The 13,625-nt window shown below is 39.7% G+C and overlaps 4 protein-coding genes across 6 annotated transcripts; all 4 read left to right on the top strand.

Moving 5' to 3' along the window:
- LOC121237326 (histone deacetylase 6-like) lies at positions 1-3,385 on the top strand. Of its 3 annotated transcripts, XM_041134019.1 has the most exons (6): positions 1-634; positions 1,069-1,509; positions 1,620-1,762; positions 2,135-2,225; positions 2,328-2,443; positions 3,092-3,385. In XM_041134019.1, the coding sequence occupies exons 1-6, from the start codon at positions 89-91 to the stop codon at positions 3,144-3,146; spliced, it is 1,392 nt and encodes a 463-aa protein (XP_040989953.1). In that variant the 5' UTR covers positions 1-88; the 3' UTR covers positions 3,147-3,385. The 3 variants fall into 3 exon arrangements, with proteins under 3 accessions (XP_040989953.1, XP_040989954.1, XP_040989955.1); XM_041134020.1 differs by lacking the exon at positions 2,135-2,225 and having other exon boundaries at positions 7-634; XM_041134021.1 differs by lacking the exons at positions 2,135-2,225; positions 2,328-2,443; positions 3,092-3,385 and adding an exon at positions 1,849-1,902 and having other exon boundaries at positions 7-634; positions 1,620-1,814.
- A 1,925-nt stretch (positions 3,386-5,310) lies between these two features.
- On the top strand, positions 5,311-6,520 carry LOC121237325. Its single transcript, XM_041134018.1, has 2 exons — positions 5,311-5,820; positions 6,033-6,520. Exons 1-2 carry the CDS (start codon positions 5,721-5,723, stop codon positions 6,278-6,280), a joined length of 348 nt encoding a protein of 115 aa, XP_040989952.1. The 5' UTR covers positions 5,311-5,720; the 3' UTR covers positions 6,281-6,520.
- A 1,177-nt stretch (positions 6,521-7,697) lies between these two features.
- On the top strand, positions 7,698-10,650 carry LOC121236403 (putative pentatricopeptide repeat-containing protein At1g64310). Its single transcript, XM_041132829.1, has 2 exons — positions 7,698-9,642; positions 10,381-10,650. Exon 1 carries the CDS (start codon positions 7,888-7,890, stop codon positions 9,547-9,549), a length of 1,662 nt encoding a protein of 553 aa, XP_040988763.1. The 5' UTR covers positions 7,698-7,887; the 3' UTR covers positions 9,550-9,642; positions 10,381-10,650.
- Positions 10,651-12,634: 1,984 nt separating this feature from the next.
- LOC121236616 lies at positions 12,635-13,102 on the top strand. Its single transcript, XM_041133060.1, has one exon. The coding sequence runs from the start codon at positions 12,635-12,637 to the stop codon at positions 13,100-13,102; it is 468 nt and encodes a 155-aa protein (XP_040988994.1).
- Positions 13,103-13,625: the final 523 nt, after the last annotated feature.

The raw sequence follows: 13,625 nt of genomic DNA, 5'->3' as shown, positions 1-13,625 counted from the left end.
TTTTTTTTTTTCGAACTGTCTCCCTTTCATCATTCCCCGTTCGGAGGGTGCGAGGATCGTAGGGGTTCATTGATTCACCTGTGGGTTAATGGGTGATAGCAGAGAAGGCGCCTCGCTCCCGGCCGCAGCGGCACCGGACGCCACGAAGCGCCGAGTGAGCTACTTCTACGAACCCTGCATCGGGGACTACTACTACGGTCAGGGCCACCCGATGAAGCCCCACAGGATCCGCATGGCCCACAACCTCATTGTTCACTACGCCCTCCACCGTCGCATGGAGATCAGCCGCCCCTTCCCCGCTGGTCCCGCAGACATCCGCCGCTTTCACTCCGAGGAGTACGTGGACTTCCTCGCCTCCGTCTCCCCCGATACCCTCTCAGACAACGCCTTCTCCCGCCACACTAAGCGCTTCAACGTCGGCGAGGACTGCCCAGTCTTCGATGGCCTCTTTGGCTTCTGCCAATCCTCCGCCGGTGGCTCCATCGGCGCCGCCGTAAAGCTCAACCGTGGCGACTCCGATATCGCCCTTAATTGGGCGGGTGGTCTTCACCATGCCAAGAAGTCCGAGGCCTCCGGCTTCTGCTACGTCAATGATATTGTGCTCGGTATTCTTGAGCTGCTCAAAGTTCATAGGGTATTTTTTTTCCTTTTTATTCTCGTAATATTCACTAGTATTCATTACTGTGCCATTTGTTATATGTGCTTCGGATTTTGGGCCGTGTTTTATTAGACATTTCATAAGTAGTTGTGATCAAGTTTTGAGTGTGTTTTTTTTTTTTTTTTTCCCGGGTAGTGCCTTTGATGTTGCTGCGTTCAAGTAGCATGAAAAGTTCTCTGTTCTTTCAAACTTAGAGGTGTTGTTTGGCTTTTCATTATTGTGAAACAGGCTTTTCATTATTGTGAAACATGAATGATATTGATATGTTTTGCACCGCAAGACCAGACAAGTTTCTCCCTTTTTGCCATGTAGTTTTGAATTTTGAGCTTAATTGGTGTTTGGTCATTAGAGGTGAATGTTTCTGGGCTCACACGTTGATACATTTTTCTGAACACTATTTTTCTGGGCAGCGTGTACTTTATGTCGATATTGATGTCCACCATGGAGATGGAGTTGAGGAGGCATTTTATGCCACGGACAGAGTCATGACCGTGTCGTTCCATAAATTTGGAGATTTCTTTCCGGGGACTGGGCACATTAAGGATACAGGGTGGGGGCCTGGGAAGAATTATGCCCTGAATGTCCCATTAAATGATGGATTGGATGATGAGAGTTTCCGTGGTCTGTTTAGGCCCATTATTCACAAAGTCATGGAGGTCTATCAGCCAGATGCGGTTGTTCTTCAATGTGGAGCGGATTCACTGTCTGGTGACAGGTTGGGGTGCTTCAACTTGTCTGTGAAGGGCCATGCAGATTGCCTCCGTTTTCTTAGATCTTTCAATGTGCCTTTAATGGTCTTGGGTGGGGGAGGGTATACAATCCGCAATGTTGCCCGTTGCTGGTGCTACGAGGTTTTTCTCTCCATTTCCTTACTCTCTATCTTTTCGGCACACTCGTCAATGACTTTGTAGGAGTTGATCGTACCATTGTCTTTATGAGTTGGTTTGTTACTTTGTTACAGACAGCGGTTGCAGTTGGAGTGGAGCCTGATAATAAATTGCCTTACAATGAATATTTTGAATATTTTGGTCCAGATTATACTCTTCATGTAGAACCATGCAACATGGAGAATTTAAACTTGCCCAAAGACATGGAGAAAATTAGGTACTTTTAAGAAGTTTTATTTTCTTTTTGGTCCCCCTTCCCCTCCTCCCTTCCACGCAACCCCCCCCCCCCCCCCCCCCCCCCCCCCCCCCCAATAAGTCTGTTACTTTCACTTAATATCATATTCACTGCTAGTGATTGAATTGATGGATTCTCTGCAAAAGTTTAAGCTAAACCTTTTAGCAGCAAAACCACTAATAAAATTCGTACCTTTATCTAGAATAATCTGTGTTTGTATTCATGTTTTTATGTGCACGTGTCTCTGTCAAGTTATCCCTTCTTCAGCACCTTGTATTGGTTATTTCAGTTTGACATGGCTGTTATTGTTGTAGATATGTGCTAGTTTCATATAAATATTAAGTAATTGTTCAGGATTATGCTGCTAGAGCAACTTTCCAGAATACCCCATGTACCTAGTGTACCTTTTCAGACGACACCACCTGTGTCACAAGTTCCAGAAGAGGTTGGCAGCCTATAGCAAATATCTCAATTATATTTATCAAGAATGTTTACCTTATCACTGTGCCCTTGTTTTTGGTCTAACTGAGAATTTGGTTGGATGTAGGCGGAAGAGGACATGGACCGAAGGCCAAAATGTCGCATATGGAATGGTGAGGACTATGACTCTGACCCTGAAGAAGATGAGAAGCCTCGACATATTGAGCCAAATTCTGAGATGAGGTAAGCTTTATTTCTCATTATGCACATTGGAGATGTCATACTCTTTTTGTCCATGAAATTATGATACAACATCAGTTTGACTTGGTCCTTTTGATTATCAGTCTCTCTCTCTCTATGCAGATTACTGTAGTTGTTTAGATACAAACGGGTGGTATACAAATTCCCAACTCAAAAAAAGAGTTACATGACCCAAGATGGTTTTAGGAGGTTGACCTAGTAGACAAATAACACATGCACACAAATGGAGTGTGTGGGAGAGGAAATCAATGAGATTGCTTGTGGCCCTAGTCATGGAGAAGTGAAGAAGCGTGAGATGCATATTTAACCTTCTCTCACAATCCATAATAGTAGTAGTAACAATAATAATAATAATAATAATAATAAGGTATCGTTTGGATTCGAAGATGAGTTGAGATGAGTTGAGATGAGTTATGAATAGTAGTGAGATGAGTTGTGAATAGTAGTGAGATTTGTGAGTTAAAGTTGATGAATAATAATGAATAGTATTGAAATGAGTTGAGATAAGTTGAAATGAGTTGAGATGACTTGCGAATACAAACCGGTCAGACAAATTATTGTGTTGTCTTTTCAGAATGTCTTTGAATGTTGTCTAAGCTCTATGTCAATCTTATGTGATTGTGTATGCAGAAATGTAGTCGATGAAATGGATGAAGATAAAAGCAATGAGCAGCCACCGTCTTGACATCAATTACCTTTGTAGCTTCTATATTTCTGTCTCATTTGGCCAAGATCTTATCATTTGGTAAGGGAGCATTAGAATAGGAACTTTACACATAATTAAGTGTACACATTTTTCTTCTTGTTCATGTACTTTTTTTGGCGGGGGTAATTACAATGTATCAGAGTCGGAATTAGAGTGAATACACAGTACTTGATACTTACATTGTCTATAACTAATTAGTTGGAGAGTGCTTTTATCTATTAATGCTTGCAACTAATTGTGTAGTGGATTTTGGTTTATCATTAGGAATGTTAGGCCATTTTTGGATAGTGGCAGTTGTAATCTGATTTTGATTACAAGCAGGACAAAGTTTTCTCTCTAATTGGACTTCCAATTGCTATTCTTGTTATTAGCTGTTTAGGTTTTGCTACCCCTTCCAGCCAAAAAAAAAACCCGAAAGGAAATCTGTAAGAAATTGGCAAAGCCATTGAATTTTCTCTTTTTAGTGCCAGCCTTTCCAAACATAAAAATTCACATGAGAGAAATATTAACGATATTTTTTCTCTTCTAAGCATGTTTACATTTTATAAAATCGAAGATTCCAAAAGAGGGACTGAGAGTTTGAGGGGAAAAAAAAACATTATAACCAGAATAGTTGCCCTGTCACAAGAGGATTTATCGGGATCGGGCTGAGTGTTGCCGCCTGTTTGTGCCCCAAACAGTCCTCCGAATTGGTTATCGACGGATGAGAGATGAATCCATCCGTCTATGGTTGTCGTGGGGATAGAGTCTTTAAGAAACAATACCCATCTAAGCTCTTTTTTTTTTTTTTTTTGGGGGGGGGGGGGGGGGGGGGGGGGGGGGGGGAGTGGGGGTGTTGGGTTGGGTGGTGTCTTTATCGACTTGTTTAGCAAGGTAGTCTGCTCCCGGAGCTTCAGGATCCGAACACTTGGGAGAAGCTGAGTTTCCTTTTCTTACCGGTGATTTGACGGATGCTAGTTCGTGGAAGAAGGGGATTCCTCGTTCTTTGAGGTGTTTATGTTGAAATGTGAACGTCGCTGCTGATCTTTTTGGTTTTATGGCATTGTTGGCCTGTGTATAATGTAGACAAACCCTGCATATGCTTGCTGTTCTTGGGTAGATGGAGAAGCCACTACCAATGCTCTAATTAGTTATGGACCTTACATGTCAGTTTGTTTCACCGAGAAATTAATACCATATTTTGATCAACTGTGAGGTAGGGAAATGGGAGCTGATAGAGAATTATTAGTCATGAGTTTAACAATGAATGAGGCATATCACTTGAGGTTCATATATAATTTAAATAATTCAATGTATCTCTTTTCATTAGTCAATTTAAATTTTTGAGACAAGTAGTGATTTTAACTCTGTTATTAGACGATTTCACACTCCCTCGACCTATTTATTGAGTTGTTCTCGTAGAGAAAGTTCCAATGCCTTTTTCTACTGTATCAACGAACTCATTTTACCCGAAATAAAAAATTTTATGTTGAGTTCCAAGTTCTTTGGCAGATAATTGTAATGGGATACTTACTCTATGAATTTATGCCACATTATTACAGAGATCCATGATACCCACTAGTCAGTCATATTTCACAATAGAAAGTCTCTTTTGGGGGGCTGTCTTCTTCTTGCCTTTGCCTATTGGATTGCATAGTCAAAGAGTTGTACTTGACAATTCAGTGCCTAGGTTTACTACATGGTGCTTTCTTTTAAGTTGGTCTTCCACTAGTCTATCAACCACCCAAGTACAAAATATAAAATAATTAGGAAAACGTCGGTTCCTCGTCTAATTGTATAATGTTTTGGTTGCAGAAAAATTCCAAACTGCTTTATTGGTCATAAGACAACATCCTCAATTTGCTCAGGAACAGTTTACTTTGACACATTCATATGCGCGTCAAATTGGGTACAAAGTTTCAATGTTTTGTTCCAACTCAAACGTTTTCATAGTCCCAGGTCTATGAGTGGCCAACCACCTTCAAACTTTTTTTTTACCTTACATGTGAAAAGGGTAGGATGTGGCTTCCCTACAATACCGCCCCATCCGTTGAGAACTCAATAAGAGGGGCTATGACCTCGCTTAAGTTGAATTTGAGTCATACCTTAGACTCCAATCTCAATAGACATAGTAATATCCTATAACTTAAGACTTCAGTTATACCAAGGAATTCCATGAATCTATACGCGGCTAATACTATTAGTCTAAGATGAATTTATCTCAAATTCAAACCTAAGACCTAGTAATTTCCAAACCATATGAGAGTAACCCAATTACCATTTCACCACATATATGCTATCCAGCTCCTTCTACTAAAGGTAAAGTGCACCTTTGAAGTCAAGATTGTGGATATAATAATGATATTTATAATATATACCCAAGTACTTGTATGATTCTTCATCTACCTAATCATAGTATAATAATATGCATCGAAAGACAAAAAAGGATGGCTCTTAGGTCTCTATCTGCCCCTTTAAATCAGCTTCCTCCTGGATCTCACTATCCTAGTAATTCATCACAAATTGAATTGCCTTCCTTGTACAAGTTTGTGTTTCAGCTAATTAATTTCCACGATGATGATGGGTTTTCTGAAGAAGTTGATGGCAGCAGTACTGGTGGGAGTATTCCTTCTCGTGGGTGTTTTCCCAACAACTTCTGCCTTACTTTCTTCCGGTATAGCATTTCAATTTTATCACACATCATTCTAAGACTCTATATTAGCATTTCATCATGCAGTTCATGTACGTCTATATTATGCTGAACGGAAATATCTGTCAAAGTTGTTATCCGAATTTGAGGTTCTCAAATTTAGATAAGAAATCGAGGAAATCAGCTTTCATTTCATCATGTTGAAGTACTCATCATGTGGTTTTGCATTTTGTTAGGCCTGAAAGGAGGCAGGAAGAGTTTATGGCTTGTGCAGGGTAGAGATGGCTCCATGAAAATGCTTCCCAGGGAAAAAGAAGGTGGCAGCTCTGAAAGGGTGAACATTGATAGTAATCAATTACTGTTTTCATTTGGAGGAGGGATACGAAGAAAATTCATTCCGCCACCACCCTCTCCCATGAGAAGTCGACAATCATCATGGCGCATGCCTGCACCTCGAGCACCTCCGCCGCAGATTCCCTCCTGATTATCATCATCTAATTATACATGCTTCTGGTCCCTTTGTTCTGCGTTTATATATGCATTCTCAGAAGGACATGTTCATGTTCAAATTACGTGGTGCATCTTAGGCAAGCCTTGTACTCTCCTCTCCTGCTTTTGTTTTGTGTTTGTTGATCAGCCAAATGTTTTAGGTCTTATCAGTTTAAATTCTGCACTTGTCTGATTATTATATGTGATGTGAGCTTTGTTACTCATCATTTTTACACAGACGTCATACTTATTTTTAATTTTTAAATTTTTTTTAGTTTTATTCTTTTTAAACTAATTATATTCTTCTACTCATCATTCATACACTACACATTTGATAAGAGAAGAAAAATAAAAAATTATGTATAATTTGTAGTGTGAGAATGTTGTCTTTCCATTTTTATGCAAATGGTCTCTCTCTATTTAACTTTTATTGTAAAATATATATAAAATAAAAGGTAATTCATATGCTGATTAGGCAAATCTCGATTTAATAAATAGTTAATTGAAGATTTTAATTTTAACACGTTCATCTATTGACAGGTTAACATGTCTATATTGCAAAAAAAAAAAAAAAAAAAAAAAAATGTTAAATTATTTTTATAGAATTATTACACGGATGAAATAATTAGCTTTCACACTGTTCACGAGCGGGAGGTCTATATATTTTATTTGCATTTTTTTTAATTATAGATAATATTTAATATAAATAATTATAGAAAATCGTGAAATATTATACAGTTTAAAGGAAAGGAAAATGATGCCAAGTACAATTTAGGTATATATAAATCGTGGCAGCTGCTATAAAATGAAAGGAAAATGACATTTTATAAAGTCTATTAATTATTATTTTTTATTTAATAGTTAAAGAAGTATTTTTTAATAAATTTTTATATATATTTTTAAATGTTTAAAGGATTTAAAAAAAATTACACAATTGTAGAAATTTTAATGGCTTTTCTAAGTGAGTTATTACCCAAAATTAAAAATGTGTCATTCCTCGGTCAAGAGCTAAAATTAACATGTGTAATGTTTTATACAGTTTTGGGATGTACAGTCCTTACATATTTATTTTTTTTTAAAAAAAGTGAGAGTTACCATTAAAAAAAAAATTTTATGTGAGTTTTAAATTTGTTCATTTCTTTCAAAAGAAGCAAGTGAGAACTGCACGCTCTATAATTGTAAATATCATTTTTCAGTTAATATTGATGTAAGTAATTTTATTTGAATATATTTTAATTATAAAATGATTTATATTGTAATAAATAGATATCAATATTTATAAAAGAGAAATTTATAATGATTAAAAAATGTTACCTTAGCATCTTGATAAAGATAAAATGAAATTGGCTACAATTGAGAAAGATGTTGTAAAAATGAAGAGAATGGTTGCAATACAAAAGTCAAAACTAGCCACCACCATTGATTTCGTTGGTGTTTCATTCGACTACTAACAATGACGGGGAGAGATTAATCATGGGAGTGAATCCATGGGGCTCAGTTATCGTTACCTCTCCTTGCTTGTTTATGTAAACTAATTGTTCTCCTTCAACCCCGCCGTAGAATTATCACAGCCCATATAGCAAAACAAATGCTCAAACTGAAATGGTCTTTCAGCACCGTTTTCTTCTCCTAGAACTCTCCGAGATATACCAATCCCTTTCAAGAACCAAACAACTGCATGCTTTTATCATAAAAACCCACCTTGCCCACGACCCGTTTTATGCAACTAGAATCGTGAGGTTCTATTCTATCAATAACGACTTTGGCTCTGCTCGTATCCTGTTCGACAAAACTCCCCATCGAAGTGTTTTTCTCTGGAACTCAATAATTCGTGCGTATGCCAGAGCCCACAACTTTGGTGAAGCGTTCTCTTTCTTTAACATGATGCTTAAAACTGAAACTAAACCTGATAGTTTTTCTTATGCTTGTATTATACGCGCGTGCTCTGAGAACTTCGATTCAGATGGATTGAGACTTGTTCACGGTGGAGTAATAGTTTCTGGTTTAGGATTGGATTCCATTTGTGGAAGTGCATTTGTGACGGCTTATTCGAAACTGGGTCTTGTTGATGAAGCCAGTAGGGTTTTTCATGGGCTGCTTGAGCCGGATTTGGTAATGTGGAATTCACTTATTTCTGGTTATGGGCATTGTGGACATTGGGATAAAGGGCTAGAGATGTTTGGTAGAATGAGAAGTGAGGGGAAGCAGCCAGATGGATATACACTAGTTGGCTTGCTCTCAGGTTTAGAATGTTCCAGTTTAGTGAGTATTGGCGAAGGAATACATGGCTTTTGTTTGAAAACTGGTTTTGATTCTAATGCTCATGTTGCTAGTGTGCTTGTGAGTATGTACTCGAGATGTAAGTGCATGAACTCCGCGCATAGAGTTTTCTATAGCTTATTCCAGCCCGATTTAGTTACATGGTCTGCTTTGATAACTGGATATTCTCAATCTGGTGATTATGAGAAGGCATTGTTTTTCTTCAGGAAACTGAATGTGGAAGGTAAGAAGGCAGATCCCGTTTTGACCGCCAGTGTACTGGCAGCTGCCACTCAATTGGCAGATGTAAGGCATGGTTGTGAGATACACGGTTATGTACTTAGACATGGATTTGATTCGGATGTAAGGGTCTCCTCTTCTCTCATAGACATGTATTCAAAGTGTGGTTTTCTGGGCTTGGGGATTCGTGTCTTTGAGGTTATGCCGAAAAGGAATATAGTTTCTTACAATGCAGTAATTTCAGGGCTCAGTTTGCATGGACTTGCCTCCCAGGCCTTCAAAATGTTTGAAGAGGTACTGGAAAAAGGATTAGTACCTGATGAGTCTACTTTCTCTGCTCTCCTTTGTGCTTGCTGCCATGGTGGCCTTGTCAAAGATGGCCGAGAAATTTTCAAAAAAATGAAAGATATATTTGGGATTCAAGCTAGAACTGAGCATTATGTTTACATGGTAAAACTCCTTGGGATGGCTGGTGAATTGGAAGAGGCTTACAATCTTATCCTGTCATTGCCAGAACCAGTCGATTATGGCATCTGGGGAGCCCTTTTGTCATGCTGCGATGCTTGTGGAAATTCTGACCTGGCAGAAATTGTAGCTCAGCAGCTTTTTGAAGATAATCCTGAGAAAAATGCTTACAGAGTGATGCTTTCAAACATATATGCTGGTGATGGGAGGTGGGATGATGTGCAGAAGCTCAGGAATGATAGGACAGGAGAGCTGAGGAAAATGCCTGGGGTTAGCTGGATTGGAGGCAGAGGTCATTAACTGTAGATATATGCATTCTTGATCAACCTTTCCTCAGACCATCTTGTGGCATCATATGGATAAGAAACTGTGTTATGAGACACTCTTACAGGGGTAAAGCAATATATAAGCTCTAGCTTTCAGTTTTTTTTGTTCAAATAAATAAAAGTTAGAATGGCGGGTAATTAAAAGCTTTAGCTTTCAGGTTAAACGACAAACCTGCCTTCTATTTTTTCCTGTTACCTGTGGGTTTTATATGCACCTTCCTTGTGATAGGTGCAGATGGCCAGACTCTCTGACACATAGTCTATGCCGAACTAGTTTATACAAATTGTCTAGAAAGTTGACTCATATAAAGTAGAAGTTGACCTTTTGTAGAGGCTAACTGCATTTATATAGGATACAGATAGTTCATATAGCCCACTGCCCATCCAAGAAAGAGAAAGTGGTTCATACTCCATGCTGTAATGCTTATTCAACCATACTGATACCTTGTGACTGGGATGCAGTGAAACCAGATGCTTAATCAAAGACCTAGGATTACGGTTCGGCTAGTATGAAGATCTATATATTTAGCAATCTCATCAATCTGGTTCCTGAAACAGTTTTCATAGATTCATGCTTGAAAGTAATTCTTAAACACTTTCGAGAAAAAGGGAAAATAAGGACCTTCTATAGCCTGGTATTCAATGTTTGAAGTAGCATAATGTGTCCACCCCCCCCCCCCCCCCCCCCCCCCACCCCCAACTATGTTTATCATACGTCGTCATTACTTCCTCCAATTAGATATGGACAGCAGTACTAATTGATACGATGGTGTCTAATTTTGTGATTTTTTCTCCCCACTCTCAGGCTTCAGCTTCTCTGCATGATCATCAAGCAAACACAGAATATCTGGCTGCTCCAGTGTTTACAAGCTGCAAGTCTTGGTGGACTGCTCGAGAACATGAGAGGAAATGTTGAGAGCCTCAAGTTTGCCAGACAGAACAACTCCACAAACTCTCCCATGTTTGTCTTCCCTCCCAACCGTTCACCGTGCAACAAGTTTTCTAGTCAGTACGAGTTCTCGGATAGATGAGACAAACCTAATGTTACGGTGGTAAGCCCCTCTGAGAAGCCAAACTTACCCGTCTCGAATAGCTCACTCAATGTTCTCTAGAAGGCCAAGACAATCCAAAATACAACTCTAATGAGTTTATATTTTTTTTAATGTATAAATTTTAATTTATAATTTAAATTATATTATAATTTAAGTAAAAAAAAAAAAAAAAAAATGGGATGAGCGGGAAGTGGGGCGGAGTGCGGTTTCAACCTTGCCCCTGTAGAATGCATGGGGACCGTATGGTGGGGGTAGCACCCCTAGGGTGGACAATAAAAAAGTAAAAATAAAATAAAATAAAATAAATCATATATTATAAACTTATGAAGTCAAAAGAGGATTTTTTTTTTTTTTTCTTCTGTTCTCTCCATTTCAAACTAAAGTTGTCTGGTCTAAATTCAAGTCTAAATAAAATAGGAGAAGAATTATAGAGCTTCGTTCTTGGCCCGTTAAAAAACTATATTATTCTATAAATAGGAGAAGAATTAATAATAAGAAATTAAATTTTTTAAAAATAAAATAGACACTTCCAGTTAATTAGGAGTGCTAATATGTGGCAGGACCTGTTAATTCAACACGAATACGACACAAAATTAGCAGGTTTGGATTTGATGTTAACGGGTTCAGTCAAAATGTGTTGACCCATTAAGACACGATTTATAAATAAGTCAACTTGCTTAATCCGAAATCAATCTATTTTAACCTGTTTAGATTTTATTTCAAAATTACAATTTTATTATTATTGAGTTGTAATATTGGTATTTTCATTATGCTTATGTTTTTATTATTGGGATTGTAATTTTAGATCAATGCTCATTTTAAGGGATTTTTCCCTCATATCGGCCAGTATAGCAAGCCCACGAGGGAAGTAAGTCAGAGAGCCCGACCAAACCCAACCAAGCCCAGCGACCCTCCTCTAAATGGAGTCAATGGGCTTCTGCAAGGTAATCGGCCCACTAGCAAAACTCACCCATGAATCAACCCACGCGTAGGGAAAGCTGATGGTAGGGACATATGAGATTTGCCTCCCTGACACCACCCCAATGACAACCTACCCTCGGGAACCTACACAGACAGGTCGGCAGGAAATATGGAGAGCCATTGATCTCCTGACAATAGGCATGGAGGGGCTTAATAGGGAACGTCCGCATGGTAAAGTGAGTCAAGGAGCCACGCCGCATTAATGGTGTCACTCCCTGGACTCTACGTCGCATTAATGACATCGCTCCAGAAGCCACATCGCATTAAAAGATTCTGACTAAACAAACAGTAGAAAAGGACATAGGCTTCTCAAAGTCAGGTACGAGTTATCCCCACTAGAAACTTAGTATAAAAGTTGACCCACAGGTACGAAGGACTCTTTCTGATTCCTCTAAGTTCATGCACGAACTATTAAGAAGATATATTGACAATAACATCAGAGACTTCTCGACCTCCACCAAAGCCCCCATTCTTTATGTTTTCTTAATTGTGCATGGGAAAGAACCAAGACCCGAGTTGCTGGAACTCGGCACAAAGGCGTACAAAACACGACATTAACAGAGGCGCCATTTTGTGGGATCTCTATAGACTTCACGTGCCCTTCGTATGCTTGCGACAACCTGCTTTTAGACAACTCGGGGATAAGAAGAAACAACGTCAACAAACATGAAAGCAAGGCTCACTACGATGGAGTAGCTGGTAGGGAAGCTAACTACCAAAGTGGAGACCCTCTGAAAAGAGAACGAGACACTCAGAGTAGCAACCAACAGACCAAAGAATGAGGCATGACCAAGCAACAACGAGCACGTAGAGTCTAGAAACGCAGGAGGGGGAGGTGACGCAGAAGAAAAAAGAAAAAACATACATGAGGAGCTATATAACCTCAAGGGGAAGTACGAGGAGATGGCGAAAAAGATGGACACGTCATCATCAGTAGACCAACTGCTCACTAGCATGGGCTTACCCTAAAGCGAGGAGGTGATGGCTGTGTTCCTACCACCGAAATTTTGAGTTCCCCTCATGGACATGTATAACGAGGCTAGAGACCCCCTCGAACACCTGGAAACCTTCAGAGCCCACATGACCTTGCATGGTTTCCCGGGAGAAGTGGCTTGTATAGCTTTCCCGTTGATCCTGAAGGGTCTGGCAAGAGTATGGTTCAAGTCTTTGGCACCCGGGTCCATAGACAGCTTTAGGGAGCTGGCTCGTATGTTCCTTACCCAATTTATAGCGTGTAGAAGAAGAAAACACCCTGCAACGTATCTCTTTACAATCAAGCAAGCAGAAGACGAAGGTTTAAAAGCATACTTATCCAAGTTCAATAAAGAATGCATGACTACAAACGACCAAGATAAGAAGATAACTTTGGCAGTGCTTTTGGGAGGAGTATGGCCCCGGTCCCAGTTCATGGCAGAATTAGCGAGAACTCCCGCCACTCTACAGGACTTCATGGATCAAGTAGACAAGTTCATTAACCCTGAAGATACACTCTAAGCCTTGACCAAACCAAGAAAGAAAGAACAGGAATAGGCAGACAAGAAAAGGAAGGCACCAACCAAAAGCAAAGCTCGTGAGAAGCTGGAGAAGATACCACGTGACAACAGAAGGGAGGAAGCCCTTGCAAGAGGCCCGGGGTTTTGATTTGACCGGAAGATGCTCACTAACTAGAAAGACGATCAAGAAACCGTCCAAAAAGATGGCAACAGGAGCACTAGTCGCCATTGTTGTGCCTACCATCAGTCCACCAGTCATAACACAAAAGATTGCATTATCTTGAAAGAAGAAATAGAGTAGACTGGGCGACTCAAGCCAATGTATCCTCCCACTCGGAGACCAGAGCGGGAGTGGAGAAGGAGATCACGGGAAATAAGTGCTAGAGGGCCGACAGGCCAAGGAGAAAAAGGAACCCGAGACAAAGAGAAGGTGCATGGAGACCCTAGCATGATCCCCTCGCACACCACATCAGGAAGGGCAGCCACTGGGGGAGATCGGAAGCATCGTGGGAGGATTCTTTAGT

The sequence above is a fragment of the Juglans microcarpa x Juglans regia genome, chromosome 6S, assembly GCF_004785595.1.
Source record: "Juglans microcarpa x Juglans regia isolate MS1-56 chromosome 6S, Jm3101_v1.0, whole genome shotgun sequence".
In the NCBI taxonomy this organism is placed as follows: Eukaryota; Viridiplantae; Streptophyta; class Magnoliopsida; order Fagales; family Juglandaceae; genus Juglans; species Juglans microcarpa x Juglans regia.
The sequence above is the reverse complement of the archived record's forward strand: the minus strand, read 5'-3'. Positions and strand labels throughout refer to the sequence as shown.

What these genes read in the sequence shown, in the direction of transcription:
- LOC121236403 (XM_041132829.1), top strand. Translation starts at nt 7,888, where the DNA reads ATGGTCTTTCAGCACCGTTTTCTTCTCCTAGAACTCTCCGAGATATAC.
- LOC121237325 (XM_041134018.1), top strand. Translation starts at nt 5,721, where the DNA reads ATGATGATGGGTTTTCTGAAGAAGTTGATGGCAGCAGTACTGGTGGGA. An exon ending in TTCTGCCTTACTTTCTTCCG is followed by an intron (nt 5,821 to 6,032) that starts GTATAGCATTTC and finishes GCATTTTGTTAG; the next exon opens with GCCTGAAAGGAGGCAGGAAG.
- LOC121236616 (XM_041133060.1), top strand. Translation starts at nt 12,635, where the DNA reads ATGTATAACGAGGCTAGAGACCCCCTCGAACACCTGGAAACCTTCAGA.
- LOC121237326 (XM_041134019.1), top strand. Translation starts at nt 89, where the DNA reads ATGGGTGATAGCAGAGAAGGCGCCTCGCTCCCGGCCGCAGCGGCACCG. An exon ending in TGTCACAAGTTCCAGAAGAG is followed by an intron (nt 2,226 to 2,327) that starts GTTGGCAGCCTA and finishes GGTTGGATGTAG; the next exon opens with GCGGAAGAGGACATGGACCG. An exon ending in GAGCCAAATTCTGAGATGAG is followed by an intron (nt 2,444 to 3,091) that starts GTAAGCTTTATT and finishes TTGTGTATGCAG; the next exon opens with AAATGTAGTCGATGAAATGG.